This window comes from Eutrema salsugineum, unplaced genomic scaffold (assembly GCF_000478725.1).
Source record: "Eutrema salsugineum unplaced genomic scaffold, Eutsalg1_0 scaffold_7, whole genome shotgun sequence".
NCBI classification, from domain to species: Eukaryota; Viridiplantae; Streptophyta; class Magnoliopsida; order Brassicales; family Brassicaceae; genus Eutrema; species Eutrema salsugineum.
In genome coordinates this window covers 6,794,387-6,813,221 of record NW_006256486.1, presented here as the reverse complement: position 1 = coordinate 6,813,221, position 18,835 = coordinate 6,794,387, and the positions used below count along the sequence as shown (strand labels likewise).

Below are 18,835 nucleotides of genomic sequence, written 5' to 3'. Positions count from 1 at the left end.
TCGCAAAATCCCATAGAAAAGTCTTATGAGCATGATCACTCGTATTAACACGATCAGAACCTAAATGCACAAAACAAACATTAGAACAAACATAAATACGTATAAAACTTAATATACATCATTAATAAAAATATATTACATGAAGATCAGAAATACCTCCTTTGATAAAAAGCTCGTGATCAAGAATAGATATATGATACGAAGAATCAATATCTACATAAAAATTGAAAACGTTCATAGATTAATATATAATAAGGGTATGCATCTGAAAGGCTAAGATATAGCATTACAAAAGGTAAAAACTGTAAGATTAATAGACAGGACTACCTTCGATAACAGGATTATATGTCCGCAAGGTCCATTCGTCGATAGCAGAATCGATAAGTAGCTTGCATGGATAACCTACAAATACAAACAACTACTAATAAGTATTATAAATTGAATGAATAACCTAAAGAGGTTCAACAACCTTTTTTGTGATATCCACGAAAACGTATGGAGTTACGTAACGATAATCAGTCATCTCTTTGTTATCCATATTCTGACGATGCGATTTCAACACAGACTTTAACCCGCGAGCATAAGCCTGGTTATCAAAACCTATAGTCGTATAAATTTTTAGAATTCATTTAAAAAACTTGAGAGCATACATACTATTATTAAATTTGATAATAGTTATATATACCAGAATCAGTAGACGGAACTTCCCAAGTGATGATGACTTTAGATGGATGATCAAAGTTGTACTTAGACGAACACATAGTTAGCTTTGCATGCAAATAGACAAACATGCTGAATCTTTTCTAAAGAGATCCAAAAAGTTAATGCTATTATAAAAACCCTAGCAAAATAATCACGGAACCCTAATAGAAAAACTAATGCGTAAATTATGAGAAGTTTGGTTGAAAACGCTCATATTTTTACGTCTAAACAACCTAGAGTTTATTTTCTTGTGAAAAATACTAAAATATAATTATTGATCTATATGCGATATTATCTTCCCATGAATTTCGTAGTTATTAATCATAAAAATGTAAAGATTCCATTCTAGATAATAACAAAGAAATTATGGAATATTTCCTTTTATAAAATATTTAATAAATACAAAATATTTCCAAAAATCGAATTATAACTAAATTCTAAAAATTAAAAAAAAAAAAGAAAACTAATCACAGGTTTCGAACCCGTGAGCATTCGATAAATGGACAAAGCACTTAACCAACACAGCTACCATCTCATTCAACACAAACGACATATTGGAAGGTATCTATAATGTTTTTGGGTTTGAAAATTGGGCCAAGTTTTTCGAGAGAAAAGATTATGGCCTATGGCTTTTTTTATCTGAATTACAGAAGTTTTCCATTTTTAAAGCAACTAATATCCATTTTAATGGTTAGAATTTAGCTAATTCAATCAATTAAATTATAACAATTATCAACCAATCAAATCATCAGAATTTCATTAATCAAAACGACAAAAAAATTTGTCTCAATTACAGAAGTTTTCCATTTTTAAAACAATTAATATCGATTTTAATGATTTAAAATTAGCTAATTCAACCAATCAAATTATAACAATTATCAACCAATCAAATCATCAGCATTTCATTAAACAAAACGACACAAAAAGTTGTGCATTAAACCACAGACGAATTCACTTTTTAAATACTAATATAGATATCAAAGTCCGAATTAAACTACAACGTTTCATGCTGTATTCCAAAAATCATAATTTTATAAGCTTGATAATTATTTAGGAAAACTATACCTCGTCTAAATTGTTAAAATATTACTAAGAAGAGCAAAGCCAGACTATGACTTTGCACAAGCTTATATATATAAGATGATGATTTGAGCGTGGTTATGAATCTATATGGGGTCCTGATTGCAAGAAATGATATCAGGATCGAGAGAGTGAAGCCAAAGCTTGATGAAACACAACCCCCTGCCTCTAGCTCACACAATTGGTTATCAACATCGATCAGGCCCTGATGTAGTAGTATATATTGCTTTGTCGTTTGACGTTTTACTTAAAAAATAGAGAATATGTAGAATCGCTTGCTATACAAGGAGCTTTATAGATATAAATGCAATCTAGTTGTATTTTGTCAGCTCAAAGGGAATGTCAAACGCTTTCTTTTTCTGTTTATGATATGTTAACAGCTGCAGAAGCTTCTCATACTTTAAATAAAAAGTATCTATGTTCTCCACTTTCCTCTTTGTTGTACTCAGGGCCGGATCTGGGCCAAGACCATTGAAACATTTGTTTCAAACCCCCAATTTTTTTTTGTTCAATTTAGCTTATAAATTTTTTTTTAAAATTTTTTTTTTTTATAAAACCAATTAGGTCTCCATTTTTGTTTTTGTTTCAAGCTCCCAAAATTTCAGATCCGGCCCTGGCTGTACTGACTAGGAGTGGTATGTGGTCCGGACCTATTCAATCAAGAAGTTTGGCTTGAGCTTTAAGGTAGAGAACCTACTCTTGTTCTGACTATATGAGATCATATGCTTCTGTCTTCAGAACGCCTATGAACTGGTTCATAATGGGAGGGAGTGAGCTTCTGTTATCTCTGGTTTCTCTGTTTTCTCTGTTCTGATCTCTCATTGAGTCTCTTCTCTGTTGACTTATTCCTAATACTCTCGAGGTCTTCTCCGAACCCTCTGCAAGTTTTGGACAGTCGGTTTCTTCATGAGAGACGACGAAGGCACTGAAAACAATTTTTTATAAAACAAGTTTTTGAACGCCTCAGTTCTACAGTTGGATATACCATTAACACAAAACTTAAACAGTATGTCCAATCGCCACAGTTTAGAGGTCTGAAAAATCTCTTCTTATCCGTATACCAACTTGCACAAACATGAATCTTGAAGGATTATAACGAGTCTCACACAGATACAAATTTCTTCTCATTCACCTCATATTCTGAAAATTGCAGTTTCAGATCAATTCTATGCTTTTTCTGGGGAAAACTGTCCTGTAACCAATACAATACGCATTCCAAACCTAGACTCCGGCGAAATTTGATGTTCTACCAACATATGCATACACAACACAAAAGTTCGAATCTTTTCTCAAGATCAAACATAAAAAGCTTCAACAGATACAAGAAACTTTTACATGATTGGTTGAACAGAGACATTGTTGAGACGCTCGAGAGACAAGATGAGAGCTTGAGTTCCAAGATCACCTTCACCATGTGCCTTGAGAGACAAGTAAAGCTGTTGAGCAATAGCCAACCCAGGCAAAGCCAATCCCATCCTCTGACATTCCTTCAAACAAATCCCTAAATCCTTGACGAAATGATTCACATAGAACCCTGGATCAAAATCCCTCTTCAGAATCCGATCTCCATACAAATCTATCGACTTCGAACCAGCAGCTCCGGTGGAGATCGCTTTTAGAAACTTCTTAACATCGAGCCCGGACTTGTGAGCGTAGATCATCCCTTCCACGAGGCCTAACATCGTCGAAGCGATCGTGATCTGATTCGCGAGCTTCGCAAATTGCCCTTTCCCGCTTGTTCCCATGAAATTCACTTTACCCATGAGAGAAAACAACGGATCTAGTCGTTTCACGGTGGTTTCGTCTCCTCCGGCGAATATCGCTAGCTTCCCGTTTTTAGCACCGAGATCTCCGCCGGAAACAGGAGCGTCGATCGAGAAGCAGTTCGCGGAGGAAGCGGCTTTAGATATCTCCTCGGCTAAGGAAGGCTCAGAGGTTGTCATATCGACGAGGACGCCGCCTGGGTTTAGACCGGACAAAGCGCCGGAGATTGGATCGAGGAGCACGTGGCGGACATCGGATGGGTAACCGACGATGGAGAAAACGACGTCGGATTGTGCGGCGAGTGAGTTCGGCGAGTCAGCTAGCTTCGCGCCCATGTCGATGAGTGTCTGGGCTTTGGAGACAGTGCGATTGAAGACGGTGACGGAGTATCCGGCTCTGATTAGGTGTCCGCACATTGATCGGCCCATAACGCCGGTTCCGATCCACCCGATTCGAGTGTTCGATGGGTTGATTGGAACGGAGGAGATTGATTTGGAAGCCATAGAGCGGCGGAGGGAGAAAGGATTCGCCGGAGGAGGAGAAGTGGCATTTATTTGTGTGGCGATGGATGAATTTTTAGTAGTTATCGAAAGTGAGAAGTCAAGCGCAAGCACGTGTGGACTAACCCACACGTAATAAGTTAAACGTGTATAAACTAGCAGGAAAAAAAAACAATTTTGAAGTTGTTCTGCTTCGTTACGTTCATGGTCAGCCCAAAGCAGTACGGACTGAGCCAAACCAACGGTCAATCTGTCTAATTGACAGCTCTAGTTTTTTTTTGTTAAAAGATTTTTTTGAATATAATAAAATGGGTTACAAGCAAGACAGAAAAAACAAAAATAAAAACAGATCCATAAAAATCCAACTGAACGCGGTTAAGTAAAAAATCTAAACCAAAAAGCTTCAAAACCGGACTAAACCACCCTAAGCGAAGACGACTTTGCATCAGCCGCTGCCACATCCGCCATCGAGAAAACGAATCGCCGAAAAGATCTGGAGCGAGCCATCTACCTTGTGATGAAAATCCGAAAGAGGAGCAAAGCACCTAGGATAAGGAAAAGAACCGATCCGAAGCAAATTCTAAAACCGCTAGAAACAATCGTCGAGGATGCTTTGTCGCCGTAAATCACCCACCTCTGGAGATCTCCTTTCACGAACCCATCTTGTAACGTCTGCGTCCCGCGAACTTACAATGGGCTGACTATATTTTACGGGAAAGAAGCGACTTGGAACAGAATAAAGATAGACGGAAGGAGCTCAATAAGCGGTGTGAAGCTTAAACGACCTGGACAGCTGAGCTAAGCTAGCTGGATCAGCTGCCGGGAAGCTCAGCTCAGCTGGATTAAGAGTAAGACAGTTGGTCTAGCTGAGTGGCAAGTGAACTAGCTGAACTGGGGTGGTTATGGGCGGTTATGGCCGAAGGGTTGCAAAGCCTATGCGCCCAATCAATGCATTCGTTCGGCCAACAACTCGCGCCTGTTCGTCCAAAACGGTTACAACAAGGGAAAATCTATAAATAGACCCCTTGGGCCATATTTTCGGACACGCAGAGAAAGATGAGAGAAACTCTGCCCAAATTAAGACAGAACCGAGAGAATAAAGGGAATGACCGTGCAGAAAAGAATCCGTGCGGAGCGACTGGTGCGGGTCGTGGCAGGAAGGAAAGAAGAGAGAGCGCGGTGCGGTAAAAGCAAACGACCGCAAGTCTCTAAGGTACGTTTTATGGTAGGAAGCGTACAGATAAATTATTGGTTCGGTTGGACGAATCCATTGATCGTCCCAAGTATGGGCTAGGCCGATCAGACGGTGAGTTGCGGCCGGAGCGATAAAGAGTTTCACCGGGCGTACTTGACGTTCGGCCAAAGTATGGGCTAGGCCGAATCGTCTATATGACTCAGTTGAAATCACCATTGGGTCGCCGACCGTGGAATGGAGATTGGGCCGGCGATGGTGCGCGTAGAATCGTGTTGATTATTGACCGGAATAGGTTGGCGCGGCAGCCGAGCGACTTGGGAAACGGAACAGATCTCTCCAAGACTCGGCCAGCCCAAGGCCGACCCATGATCCGGATCGGAAATATTTACAGATCAAGGGAAGAGATTGTGGTATGTGAGAAGATTCATCGGATCAAGATATACCCGAGAAAACGGTCATGAAAATGGTGCATAAGCCAAGACTGGATCTGCACGCATTGACGGGCCGGAGTAAAAGATTCTCTGTCGGTTACTTAGTCATGTGGGGATGGTTGGCTGAATGACTAAGTACCGAAGGGAATTGTTTATATCTACGGATATGGTTTAAGGATAGAATGAGACTCGGCAAGGAACGGAGTCAGGGTAGACGCGTGCATTGATCAGTTCGAATCCATGACACAGATCAGAGGCGCGTTGAATCAAGAACGTGACTACGGTAAGTACACTACTCTGGGAACAAATGGCTAGTGACATACATATGACTGGACGGTTAGGTCTAGGGAATAGAATGCATAGGATGTATTATTTGAACCGAGTCTAAGATTATTCTATAAACCGAACAAGAAGTCAAAGAGGGCTGTCTGAAGGTAGAAGATAATCGGACCGGCAAGTGATAGATCGGAATTAGATAAGGGGAAAAGAAAAGTTTAAGTAGAAAGAAGATTCCACTGTGCAATATTAGAAACGTTAAATGGCTAAGTAAAGTCATAGGGAATAGTTGAAGGAAATCACTTGAAGAAGTAATGAAATAAGAAAAAGGTAGAAAATGTTGAGGTTCAGCCATGATACGGCCTGAACATGGAACGCATCGTCCGCGACTTTAGAAAGGCCGGGACGGGGTGTTTCAAGTTGGTATCAGAGCATGCTTGGTCCTCGGGAATGAAAGATGCTCGATAAAGTGGATAAGTGATCCACAAACGACTAAAGTAATAGTCGGGAAATTAGTGAGGGCTAAAACTCGATTATAACCAGACAAGGATACGTTCCGAAGGGTGAGATTGCTTAAGACGGGTACTTGGGAGTCTGGTGTGCTTGCCAAGGCTTGTTTAAGAATCAAGACACTTCTTGGAAATGTTTTGTCGCAGTGAATAATGAGTTAAGTCGAAAGTAGGATCGGGCTTAAGTGGTAGCTGCGGTCTGGGATATGGAATAATAAGTCCAAGCTAACTCATTGAACACTTGAAAGACAAGTCGGTAAACCAAAAGCGCAGTTGTAGGTGAGCTAAATGGAAGTTGAGGCAAGATGGGATTGTGCTTGGAAACCGGAAGAGTTTACCAAGGCACATCAACTGAGCCAAGATGGACTATCCAAAGGCAAGAACTACAAACCGCAATAGGTTAAGCGATATAGTCTATGCAGAGTGGGATTTGGGAATGGTTAAAGGGAACGAAACAAGGTTTTTACCTACCATCGAATTCGAGGACGAATTCCATTTAAGTGGGGGAGAACATGTAACGTTCCTATACCATAAATACGAGATCGCATAATCTTTTTGGGCGAAACTAAATCCTAGTCAATAGAGATGAGAGGATAAGTAAACCTTAGAGACAGATTAATGATCGATTCAGACTAAAACCTACAATTTCGGAGATGGACTAAGGGAATAAAGGGATCAATTATGCTAAGTCTTAAGATTAGATGGGAATTGAGGTAAGACCGGCAAACGTGAGTGGGAACAGGTAAATGTTCGCCAAAGCGTGACCGTGAACCAAGAGATTGCTCACAAAAGTCAAAAGATCAAAGCATAATAAGGAATAAAGATATGATCAAGTCAGAGATTGACCAAGATCATGGAAAAGGTGATCAAATCGGTAATAGATTATGATCAGGCAATCTAGTCTAGGTTAGACTATGATTTGGGAGTCCAACTTGGCCAAGATAAGGCTAAGAATGGGGAAAATACGATCGAGTCCAAAATGGACCAAGGTCAGTATAGATCGAGTCTAAGAAAGGACCAAGGTCAGATTAAGATCTAGCCGGGATTGGCTAAGATCGGGAATACAGATCGAGTCCAGAAAGGACCAAGATCGGGAAAAAAGGATCAAGTCCGGGGAAGGACTGAGATCGGATAAAGATCTAGTCGAGAATGACTAGGATCAAGAAAAACTTGATCAAATCAAGCGTGGACAAAGATCGGGTGATCAAGTCGGATTTAGACTATGATCAGGCATCCAGCTTAGTCAGAGTTAGACTAAGTCATGGAGGAGTAAGATCTAATCTAGTAAGGATCAAGATCGAAAAGTTAGACCGAGCCAAACAAAGACAAAATCGAGGGAGGATATTAAGTTTTGATGGGCCAAGGTCAAGGGAAGCTAGATTCTACCACCGCCGAATTCGAGGACAAATTCCATTTAAGTGGGGGAGACTTGTAACGTCCGCGTCCTGCGAGCTTACAATGGGCTGACTACGTTTTACGGGAAAGAAGCGACTTGGAACAGAATAAAGATAAACAGAAGGAGCTTAATAAGCGGTGTGAAGCTTAAACGACCTGGACAGCTGAGCTAAGCTAGCTGGATCAGCTGCCGGGAAGCTCAGTTCAGCTGGATTAAGAGTAAGACAGTTGGTCTAGCTGTGTGGCAAGTGAACTAGCTGAACTGGGGTGGTTATGGGCGGTTATGGCCGAAGGGTTGCAAAGCCTATGCGCCCAATCAATGCATCCATTCGGCCAACAACTCGCGCCTATTCGTCCAAAGCGGTTATAACAAGGGGAAATCTATAAACACCCCTTGGGCCATATTTTCGGACACGCAGAGAAAGATGAGAGAAACTCTGCCCAAATTAAGACAGAACCGAGAGAATAAAGGGAATGACCGTGCAGAAAAGAATCCGTGCGGAGCGACTGGTGCAGGTCGTGGCAGGAAGGAAATAAGAGAGAGCGCGGTGCGGCAAAAGCAAACGACCGCAAGTCTCTAAGGTACGTTTTATGGTAGGAAACGTACGGATAAATTATTGGTTCGGTTGGACGAATCCGATGATCGGCCCAAGTATGGGCTAGGCCGATCAGACGGTGAGTTGCGGCCGGAGCGATAAAGAGTTTCACCGGGCGTACTTGACGTTCGGCCAAAGTATGGGCTAGGCCGAACCATCTATATGACTCATTTGAAATCACCATTGGGTCGCCGGCCGTGGAATGGAGATTGGGCCGGCGATGGTGCGCGTAGAATCGTATTGATTATTGACCAGATCTGGTTGGCGCGGCAGCCGAGCGACTTGAGAAACATAACAGATCTCTCCAAGACTCGGCCAGCCCAAGGCCGACCCATGATCCGGATCGGAAATATTTACAGATCAAGGGAAGAGATTGTGGTCTGTGAGAAGATTCATCGGATCAAGATATACCCGAGAAAACGGTCATGAAAATGGTGCATAAGCCAAGACTGGATCTGCACGCATTGACGGGCCGGAGTAGAAGATTTTCTGTCGGTTACTTAGTCATGTGGGGATGGTTGGCTGAATGACTAAGTACCGAAGGGAGTTGTTTATATCTACGGATATGGTTCAAGGATAGAATGAGACTCGGCAAGGAACGGAGTCAGGGTAGACGCGTGCATTGATCAGTTTGAATCCATGACACAGATCAAAGGCGCGTTGAATCAAGAACGTGACTACGGTAAGTACACTACTCTGGGAACAAATGGCTAGTAACATACATATGACTGGACGGTTAGGTCTAGGGAATAGAATGCATAGGATGTATTATTTGAACCGAGTCTAAGATTATTCTATAAACCGAACAAGAAGTCAAAGAGGGCTGTCTGAAGGTAGAAGATAATCGGACCGGCAAGTGATAGATCGGAATTAGATAAGGGGAAAAGAAAAGTTAAAGTAGAAAGAAGATTCCGCTGTGCAATATTAGAAACGTTAAATGGCTAAGTAAAGTCATAGGGAATAGTTGAAGGAAATCGCTTGAAGAAGTAATGAAATAAGAAAAAGGTAGAAAATGTTGAGGTTCAGCCATGATACGGCCTGAACATGGAACGCATCGTCCGCGGCCTTAGAAAGGCCGGGACAGGGTGTTTCACATCTGCGTCCTCGAAACAAACAGTGTTACTCGTGAGATCTCAGAAGTTCAAACTCTGAAATTCTATCCGCCGCATCAAACACCACCTCCCGCTACAGCAGCCACTAAAAACTGCTGGGAACACCCTGAAAAGACCAAAGAAGAAGAGTAAAGCCGAGAAAAAAACAGAACATAGCCTGAGGAAACATGAACTGATCTTGTCCCCATCAGATCTGGGATCTGCAAAGGCACCACCACCGCCAATCAATAGCAGAGCCACCGCAGCCTCGCCGAGAAGCACAGATCTGCCACCAATTTGGAAGAGGAGAGCACAATACCGCATATGAAGTGCAAGCCAGAAAAAAGCAAGAAAAAAAGAGCCTTCTTCGGCAAAAACAAATCGCCAGAGAGGCGGAGGTACCGAGGAAGGAGGAGCGCCAAAGAGAAAGGAGAGAGGAGAGAGATGGCACTTAGATGCATTTTTCAATTGACAGCTCTAGTTGAGTAGAGTTGTCAAAATGGGTCGTCCACGCCCATTTGAACATGTCCAATTTTGACCATTTTGATTGCGGACAAATAATAATTATATGATCATGTCCATTATCAATTATGTCTTCCATTGATCATAATAGAATTAAAAGGTAAAAAAATTGAACACAAATGTCAAAACACAAATATCTAGAATAAATATGAATACAAATGTCTTAGACAAATATCCAAAGACACATTTGAACACATAAATCTAGAGAATAAAGTTGTCAATATATCATAATATTATCAGCCAGGAATTAACCCGCACATTGTGCAGGATAATGTTTTTAAATTGTTTTTAAATTTAATTTTAATTTTTTGGTTACAATAAAATTGATGGTAAAATTTTTTTAACAAAAACATATAAATAAATAAAATTGGTGGCAATTAGATAACAATACATATATAAATATCACACAACCGATATTTACTTATATATATATATCATCGAATAGGACTTTGAGTTAGTTTTGTTATGCGGTTTAATTATTAGTAGTTTTTAAATGTGAAAGTGATAAGATGTTAATATATATATATATATAGTTATATACATACTAACATGGATTAGAATCTAAATATATATTTATAAAATAATAATTTAATTGTGAATATTTTATTAGAGATCAAACTAATATTCTTAGTTAATGAATTATATAATATATGTTAATAATGATTATATAAGATTATCAAAGTGGACAAACTCGTCTACTTAATCTATTTTGCAATTTACTAAAATAATTTTTTTGCCAACTTGTAAAAAAATACAATTTAAATTTTAAAAATATATTTCAATTTTTTAATAAAAATAATTGAATTAATTTTCGAAAATAATACTAATTAATTATGAAAATACAAATGAAAAATATTGCAAAAATTTAAATAATGTTTTTATATATGTGGATTAATTATTATTTAAAATAATAGAATATATTTTAATATTTTAATAAATAAAAAAACTAAATATACTTTTGATATGGTTGTTTACAGCCAAACATATCGATATGATATGGTTTAAAAGGTTTCAGAATCTTTGTTGGAATCAGTTTTTTTTCCCAAAAATGTGTTGATTTTACAAAATGTTCTTGTTTTTTTAGATAGCTTAATATCACAAGAATTAAAAACAATTTAAAATTTTGATCCCCACTTGCAACAAATTGGCTTTTTTTTTGTTAAACAGCTTTTAAAAAACCTAGAACATTTCAGCTAACCAAACCGATAAAACCAAGTTTACTTAAATAATATATTGTGGATAGGCACGAGCGTTCCTTGCAAGTTTGTCCGCGAGTTTTTTGTGCCTGGAATGTATTTTAGAAGGAAGAAGCTGAATCTGTCATTCATTTTTCTGATCTCTTCCAAGTGTAGGACGGACAAAAGCTGGCAACAAATTGGCATTTAGAAGACATATATATGAATACAATTAAGGACGACTATTAATTTTCTAATTGAAACAAAAAAAAATGAAGAAATCCTTAACATCAAATTTTCTTTTATCTAGCAAATACAACAAAAACTCTGATATAAGATTCTTTACTTGCAACATTTTTATTTTAATGAAATAAAATCCCATCAAACACCAATAACACATGCTTGTATATATTAACATAAGATATAATCAAAGCAACATTCTCACAATGGCTCTAGCCACATTAGAGATTCTTTGCATTGATTTGGTCAAGTTAGTCAACGGAGATTTTCCTATAAACCCTCTTTCACATACAGAAGCTTCGACACCAGCGTCTATCACACCGTCTTCACCAAATTTTGGAACTCCTTTAGAGATAGCTTCAATGGCTTCGGGAACATCAGCGTTTAAGATCGTTTTGTATCTTCGGCTACATTCGTCTAGGGCATGTTTTAGTTCTGGTCTCCTTTTATACAGACCGTTGATCTCGTTCAAGGTCTTCGTTGCCAACCCCTATAAAAAAGTTACATATTTATGAAACAACCCTGTAGATTTGTATTTTATATCGAAACAACCTTGAAGTTTTGATCCATCAAAAACAACCCTTTTCCGCATAAAAGAAATGACACAAAATTGGTGGTATAGTAAGTAAGCAACGAAAAAAATTATATTCTGAAATTGAATGAACTGTATAAGACATGAAAACAAAATTGTAATTGCAAAAAAAAAAAAAACCCCTGATTTTGTGTTTTATTTAGAAATTGCTTCCCAGTTTTGATTCAAATCATCCATGTCCCACACAAAAACCAAAAAGGCTCATTAGCTCATAGAGCCTCATACTATACACTGGGATCGAGTGAAATTTTAATTACCCTCCATTTTTTTTAGAAAATAATGTTTTTTCATAAAAATAGATTTTTATGAGAAATCATTTATACATTTTTATTAACTAAAATAATGATGAATTGTAAATTTTCAAAAAAATAATAATTAAAGCTAATAAATTTACTGAATTATAATGGGTTAAGAGTTGTGGAAAATTAATTTACAAGAATTAAAAATGGAAAATCAAGCATTTATATTTTAATATGTGTGAAAAATCTAATAAATTAGTAATTAAATACAAAAAGTATAATACTTGAAATTAAAAATTATTGATGGTATAGTAATAGTAACGAAGCTTATACTATACAGAAATTGAAAGCATGGTTAATCAAATATCACATTCTTATAATAAATCTAAAATATGAAAGAAACTAGATCGGAGAAGAAAACTTAAAAACCTTGATTTTGTCGACGAGGATAAGAGCGAGACCAGAGGTGTCGGCAGAGGAGCCACGTGGATCGGAGTCAAGGAGAGAGACACAGAGATTGAAGTCTGGTGTCTCTTTGCATGTCTGCTCTATCATATTCGGTTCACTCACCATCACCATCATACTCGCTTCACTCACCACAACCATCATCATCATCATCATCATCTTCATATTCTTCATATTCTTTATTTGATGGTTATCTTCTTATGTCAAAGATGGCTCGGATTTGCTTTGATTTCACGATCTTGATGGATTGAATTTGCTTTAATTTCACGATCTTGATGGATTGAATGTGCTTTGATTTCACGATCTTGAGGAAGAACAGTTTTATATAACTATGTATCTATGCGTGTGTTGATTTGCCTGTGTAGTGCACGTCTCTGATATATATATAATCGAATTTGATGGTGCCTTTACCAAAAAAATGAATATCCGTTATAATTCCCCAAGTTAAAAAAGTTATCATTTATGATATATCACGCAATATATTTTCTTTAAATTTTTGTCCAATCAGAATTTTTTTTAGTCGGCAACTCATTTTTCTATACCTTTTTATGGGTTTTGTCCAAAAAAAAAACCCCTTTTATGGGTTTGATGTATGTGCCCTTGGGATATTTGTATCCCTTGATGGTCCAGTCAGATTTTTTGGTGTGTTTTTATACTTCTTTTAGTTTCTATAGTATCCAAGAACAGTATTGGTAAAAAACTCTAGAGAGAAAATCTAATTTAATAACTCGAAATGTTCTGGTAATAAGAATAAATGAGTGGTTAGTCATATATTTGAATTTGGAAAGCAGATTTATGCCTAAAACTATGTAATAGTACGTAATTAATGATTTGAATTTACAATTTCTTTTTGAAAAAATTTTAAATTGCTTTTAATTAAATTATATAGTACAATATAATTTCTATGAATTAATAATTGATAAATTAATACTTCGACAAATTAATATATTTTTAAGTTTTAAATTAGTTTTTTAGACTAATTATCATATCGATAAATTAATAATTCGATAAATTAATAGAATATTGCAGTCTCGACATCATTAATTTGTAGAAGTTTAACTGTAGTGTAAAATGGGTAGTAACGAGCTAAAATTCCTGAACACATCGTAAGTACTAAGATTGTAATCTATCTAATGCACATTCACTGTTTGCGATAAATTTGTGTTGTCCTAAAACCGAAACAAATTTACAACGAAAAAACTGACGACTAGATGATCTTTAGAGCATATTATAACTATATATATATATATATTTATTAATTTATTTTTATCACAACTAAATATATAGTTAGTGGCAGAACTATAACCCAACCTTTTTTCGCTTACTACACAACGTAACACATCCTAAATTTCAAGCCTACTTGACAAACAAACAAACTTCCTAATTTCAAACCTGATCTTTCTTTTTTTATATGTTTATTATATTACGAATACTATATGGTTTACATTACACAGCGGATAAAACGACAGATATATGACGTATTGTTTATTAATGTTGGCCAAAGTATTAAAGTTTCTGTTACTTTCCAACGAACCGCATCTATCAAATATCGCCATGTGGTTCCAATAGTCGAGGTTAGCGTCTTACTCTAATTGTTAATCAATGGGCTAGCTTTTTGCATCAGCCCGTAGTTTTACTTTAATCTTTATTAATTTGTAATGCTTAACATTGCGAGTTGCTGAGTGTGACATGCATTGTGGAGACATCACATCATCTTAGAATAAAGGATAAATCCAAAGTAAAATGAAGCAAACGTTTGAGTTTATTTACAACGCTTCATTTGACAAAATATGACTATCTAAAGCATTCTCTCTTTTATTTTTTGGCCTTAAAGCCATTTGAGTAACCATACCCCTCCATAAAGTTATAGATCGTAGTTTCCTTTCTATCTTATTGTTGCTTTTTGGGCCAAACACGAAAAAGATAAGTTCAATACGAGAGGTTCTTTTCAATTTTCATAGATAGTTGATATACATATGCTCAATCATTCAATCATCATATTAAAATACATATACATAAACGCCGAAAAAAAAATTGTAACAATAAGTTCGCCATTTTGAGTATTACACACATGAAAAAAGTAAATTCTAAATCAGGAATCAAATATTTTTTATATATTTTGACATCAGAAGGTTTTAATAGTTTCCAGAATTTCGGAACACTCACTATCCGACAATAACCCCATAACAAAATCTATTGTCATTATCCGATTCATTCAACATGACAACACATATTCATTAAGTAACAAATATCTGCAAACACAAAAAGACAAAAAAGCCAGCAGATTCTACGAAACTAAAATTACATGTACATAAGTTAACATATATTCGAACTCCAAATCCATCAAATACGTTGTATACATATATAAAACTCTGAAACATAAATCTATTTGAAATTTTGAACAAGCAAGAATTCGACAAAACTTAAAGTTAAGACTTCTGAACACAAAACTTTCAAATTTTCACACTCAAGCAGCAGATTACTTTACAAATTTTACATAAAAAATTAATTGGTATAAAAAGAGACCTCTATTAGTCCATATCGACTCTACTATAGTTCCATTACTTTACATAAAGGATGCTCATTCTTTTTGGCAACTTTTTGTATTAGAAAGAAAGTTACATGCTAAAGAGTACACAGAATGCAAATCCATCAAATAACTCAAATATTTCATACGGAAACAAAGTGATGCAGAGCATCCTTATCTAAATTACGAGTGTTACGTCATTGGTGTTGGTGTTTTTAGACGTGATCTCTAAACTTTGTTTTTTTTTTTTATTTTTTTTTATTTCCTAATTAGGTTATAGATTGTAATTAAATTTTTTTCTTTTTTATGTGGATTCCTATTAGTCCTAGGATAATGTTAGAGGCTATATAAAGGATCTATCATTTTGTTTTGCTTTTAGCTCTCTTTTGATAAAACCAATAAAAAACCCAAAAAGAGGAAACTCAAATTTCTAAAGAACTTTCTTGTGCAAAACCCTGAGAGGAGGACTCTCAAAATCCATTGTGAAAATCGAATACCTTCGATTTCCTCAATACCCACAAAACCATCGCATACAAATCACTCGTTCATCGTTACGTCTCTGCCTATTAATACTCCATCAGTTGGTATCAGATTACAAGATCATTTCTGGTGTGATTCCTCATGCCTCCTAAGAAGGATACAGCGGAGGATATCTCCATGGCCGATCTGCAACGCACGATACTAACTATGCAAAAAAAATCTGCAGAACTCGTTTCAACAAGCAATACAAACTCTGGGAGAAACATTGGCTCAAAATCAACTAAATCTCATTGCTGTGTTCAACAATCGAGTAGTTGTTAACAACGACAACAACGAGAACGAAGGCAATGCCAACAACAATATCTTGCAAGTTCAAACCAGCAACGACAACAAGAGGGAATAAACAATAACCAGAATCCGATGGTTGATCATTGTTGGGAATCAGGTTTAGAAGTTGACATCCCATAATTTCAAGGTAGCGTTCATGGAGAAGATCTGTTAGACTGGATCTTTGCCGTGGAGGAAGTTCTTGAATTCAAACAGGTACCACAGGAAAGACAAATGGCGCTTGTGGCAACTCGATTTCGCGGCAGAGCAGCATCATGGTGGTTGCAGTTCAAGGCAAATCGGGTTCGTACTGGTAAAGCCCGTATCGCAACATGGGATCAATTAAAAAAGCACTTGCGGACGCAATTCCTTCCTCTTAACCACGACCAGAAAATGTTCACCAGACTGCAAAATCTACGCCAAAGTTTGCATTCTGTGGATGAATACGCAGAATAATTTTACCTCCTACTCATCCAGAATGAGCTTAATGACACCCCAATCCAGTTGGTTTCTCGTTTTATTGGTGGTTTGCGCCTTTCACTGCAGAATTTGTTGACCCAATTTGATCCTACAACATTGGCTGAAGCTCATCTGCAAGCACTTGCGTTTGAAACACAATCAAAATTAGGTTCTTTTGGAACTGGTTCGGGAAATTGGTGACCGCATACGTCTAACACAGAACAAGACTCCAACCCTCGCGATAACAATGATTCACAACCATTAAATCGCGGAAACATTGCTACTGATGATCTACACTTCGTCGTTTAACAAAAGCACCAGCCCTTATATGCTATAACTGCAGGGAACCCGGTCACAGACAAACAGCTTGTCCAAATAAAAACCAGCGCAGACTGCTTTTAGATGAGCTGGCGCAGGTGGATGAAGAGTATGAAGATGAATTAGGACATCTTTGAAGATGTTCCAATGACCGGAAACATTGATGATGAGTCGAATCTGCTTAGTTCCTATGGGATACGAAGAACCTTGGTTGCGGACGAATATTTTTCGTTCAACTTGTACGATCAAAGGCAAACTTTGCAACCTTGTAATCGATTCTGGCAGTTGCAGAAATATGATTTCTGAAACAGCAGTGAAGAAACTCGGGTTGAAGCGCGAAAAACATCCGTCTCCTTATACTCTAGCTTGGATTTCTGAAGGCACAAAAGTCAAAATCTCTCAACGGGTGCTTGTTTCTTTTTCCATCAGTACTATCTACAAAGACATGATCTTCTGTGATATTGCATCAATGGATGTGAGCCATCTAATATTGGGACGTCCTTGGCAGTATGACCGTAATACCTGTCACAACGGCAAAAAGACCACATATAGCTTTGTTTTTGAGAATCGCAGGATTATTATCTTACCAACTCTAGAACCATCTTCACTATCGGTTTAGAAAACTGAGATTATTGCACAGCCTCCAGCCTCACGAGATGTGTCACAACAGTCTTCACTTCTCTGTTCACGTACACAATTCGAGAGAGAGTTTAAAGATGTTGGGTTTCTGTTAGCTTTATTGCCGTCTTCGCCTGCTACCACAATCATGAAAGAAACCATTCCTGCCATTTTCTCTGACCTCCTGCAAGAGTTTCAAGATGTTTTTTTTACTGATCTCCCGTTAGGACTTCCGCCATTATGCGAAATTCAACATCAAATATATCTTGTTCCCGGTGCTAATTTACCCAATCGGCCGCATTACCGAATAAGCATACAAGAACATGATTAACTACTTCATCAAGTGGAAGGTTTGATTGCTAAAGGTCATATTTGGAAAACTCTTAGTCCTTGCACTGTTCCAGCCTTATTAATACCAAAGAAAGATAGAACGTGGCGAATGTGTGTGGATAGTCGTGCCATCAACAAGATCACAGTTCATTATAGTTTTTCCATCCCTCGTCTAGATGACATGTTGGATCAAATTGGAACAACATCTATCTTCTCCAAACTTGACCCCAAGAGTGGCTACCATCAAATTCGTATTAAACCGGGTGACAAATAGAAGACAGCATTCAAGACACGTGAAGGACTCTTTGAATTGTTAGTAATGCTGTTTGGATTGTCTAATGCTCCTAGCACTTTTATGTGTGTCATGAACCAAGCTATGCGACCTTTTATCGAGAAGTTTGTTGTCGTCTATTTTGATGATATTCTCATCTTTAGTAACACTCTCGATAAACATCTTCAGCAACTGCAAAGCGTTTTGGAGATACTGCGGCATGATCAACTTTTTGTGGCTAAACACAAATGTGAATTTGGCACAGATCATGTTCTTTTCCTAGGTAATATTGTCTCTGAAGATGGTCTCGCCGTGGATAAGAGCAAAATCGATGCTGTTCGAATTTGGCCTGAGCCGCGTTAACTTACGAAAGTTCGCAGCTTTCATGGGTTCCCATCCTTGTACCGGCATTTTGTTCCCCACTTCAGCAGTTTCATGGCTCCGATTACAGATTGCATGAAATAAGGCAAGTTTCTTTGGACATCAGAAGCAGTCCTTGCCTTTGCAGCGATCAAAGATAAGCTAACATCTGCGCCAATTTTAGTACTTCCTGATTTCTCACAGGCTTTTGAGCTTCACAGTGACGCCTCCAAAGTGGGAATATGTGTTTTTTTAAGTCCGCAAGGTCGGCCTATTGCATATTATAGCGAGAAACTGTCTGGTGCGCGTGTACGCTATAAAACATATGACATTGAATTTTATGCAGTGGTACAAGCAATCAGACACTGACGTC

The 18,835-nt window shown here is 37.6% G+C and overlaps 2 protein-coding genes across 2 annotated transcripts; both read right to left on the bottom strand.

The window, feature by feature from the left end:
- Window positions 1–2,807: 2,807 nt before the first annotated feature.
- Window positions 2,808–4,514, bottom strand: LOC18010524 (probable 3-hydroxyisobutyrate dehydrogenase-like 1, mitochondrial). The gene is made up of 2 exons (XM_006393444.2): window positions 4,470–4,514; window positions 2,808–4,274 (listed from the first exon to the last, which is right to left on the bottom strand). Exons 1-2 carry the CDS (start codon window positions 4,512–4,514, stop codon window positions 3,114–3,116), a joined length of 1,206 nt encoding a protein of 401 aa, XP_006393506.2. The 3' UTR covers window positions 2,808–3,113.
- A 6,995-nt stretch (window positions 4,515–11,509) lies between these two features.
- On the bottom strand, window positions 11,510–13,125 carry LOC18010523 (cell wall / vacuolar inhibitor of fructosidase 1). The gene is made up of 2 exons (XM_006393443.2): window positions 12,737–13,125; window positions 11,510–11,966 (listed from the first exon to the last, which is right to left on the bottom strand). The coding sequence occupies exons 1-2, from the start codon at window positions 12,944–12,946 to the stop codon at window positions 11,664–11,666; spliced, it is 513 nt and encodes a 170-aa protein (XP_006393505.1). The 5' UTR covers window positions 12,947–13,125; the 3' UTR covers window positions 11,510–11,663.
- Between the last annotated feature and the right edge of the window lie 5,710 nt (window positions 13,126–18,835).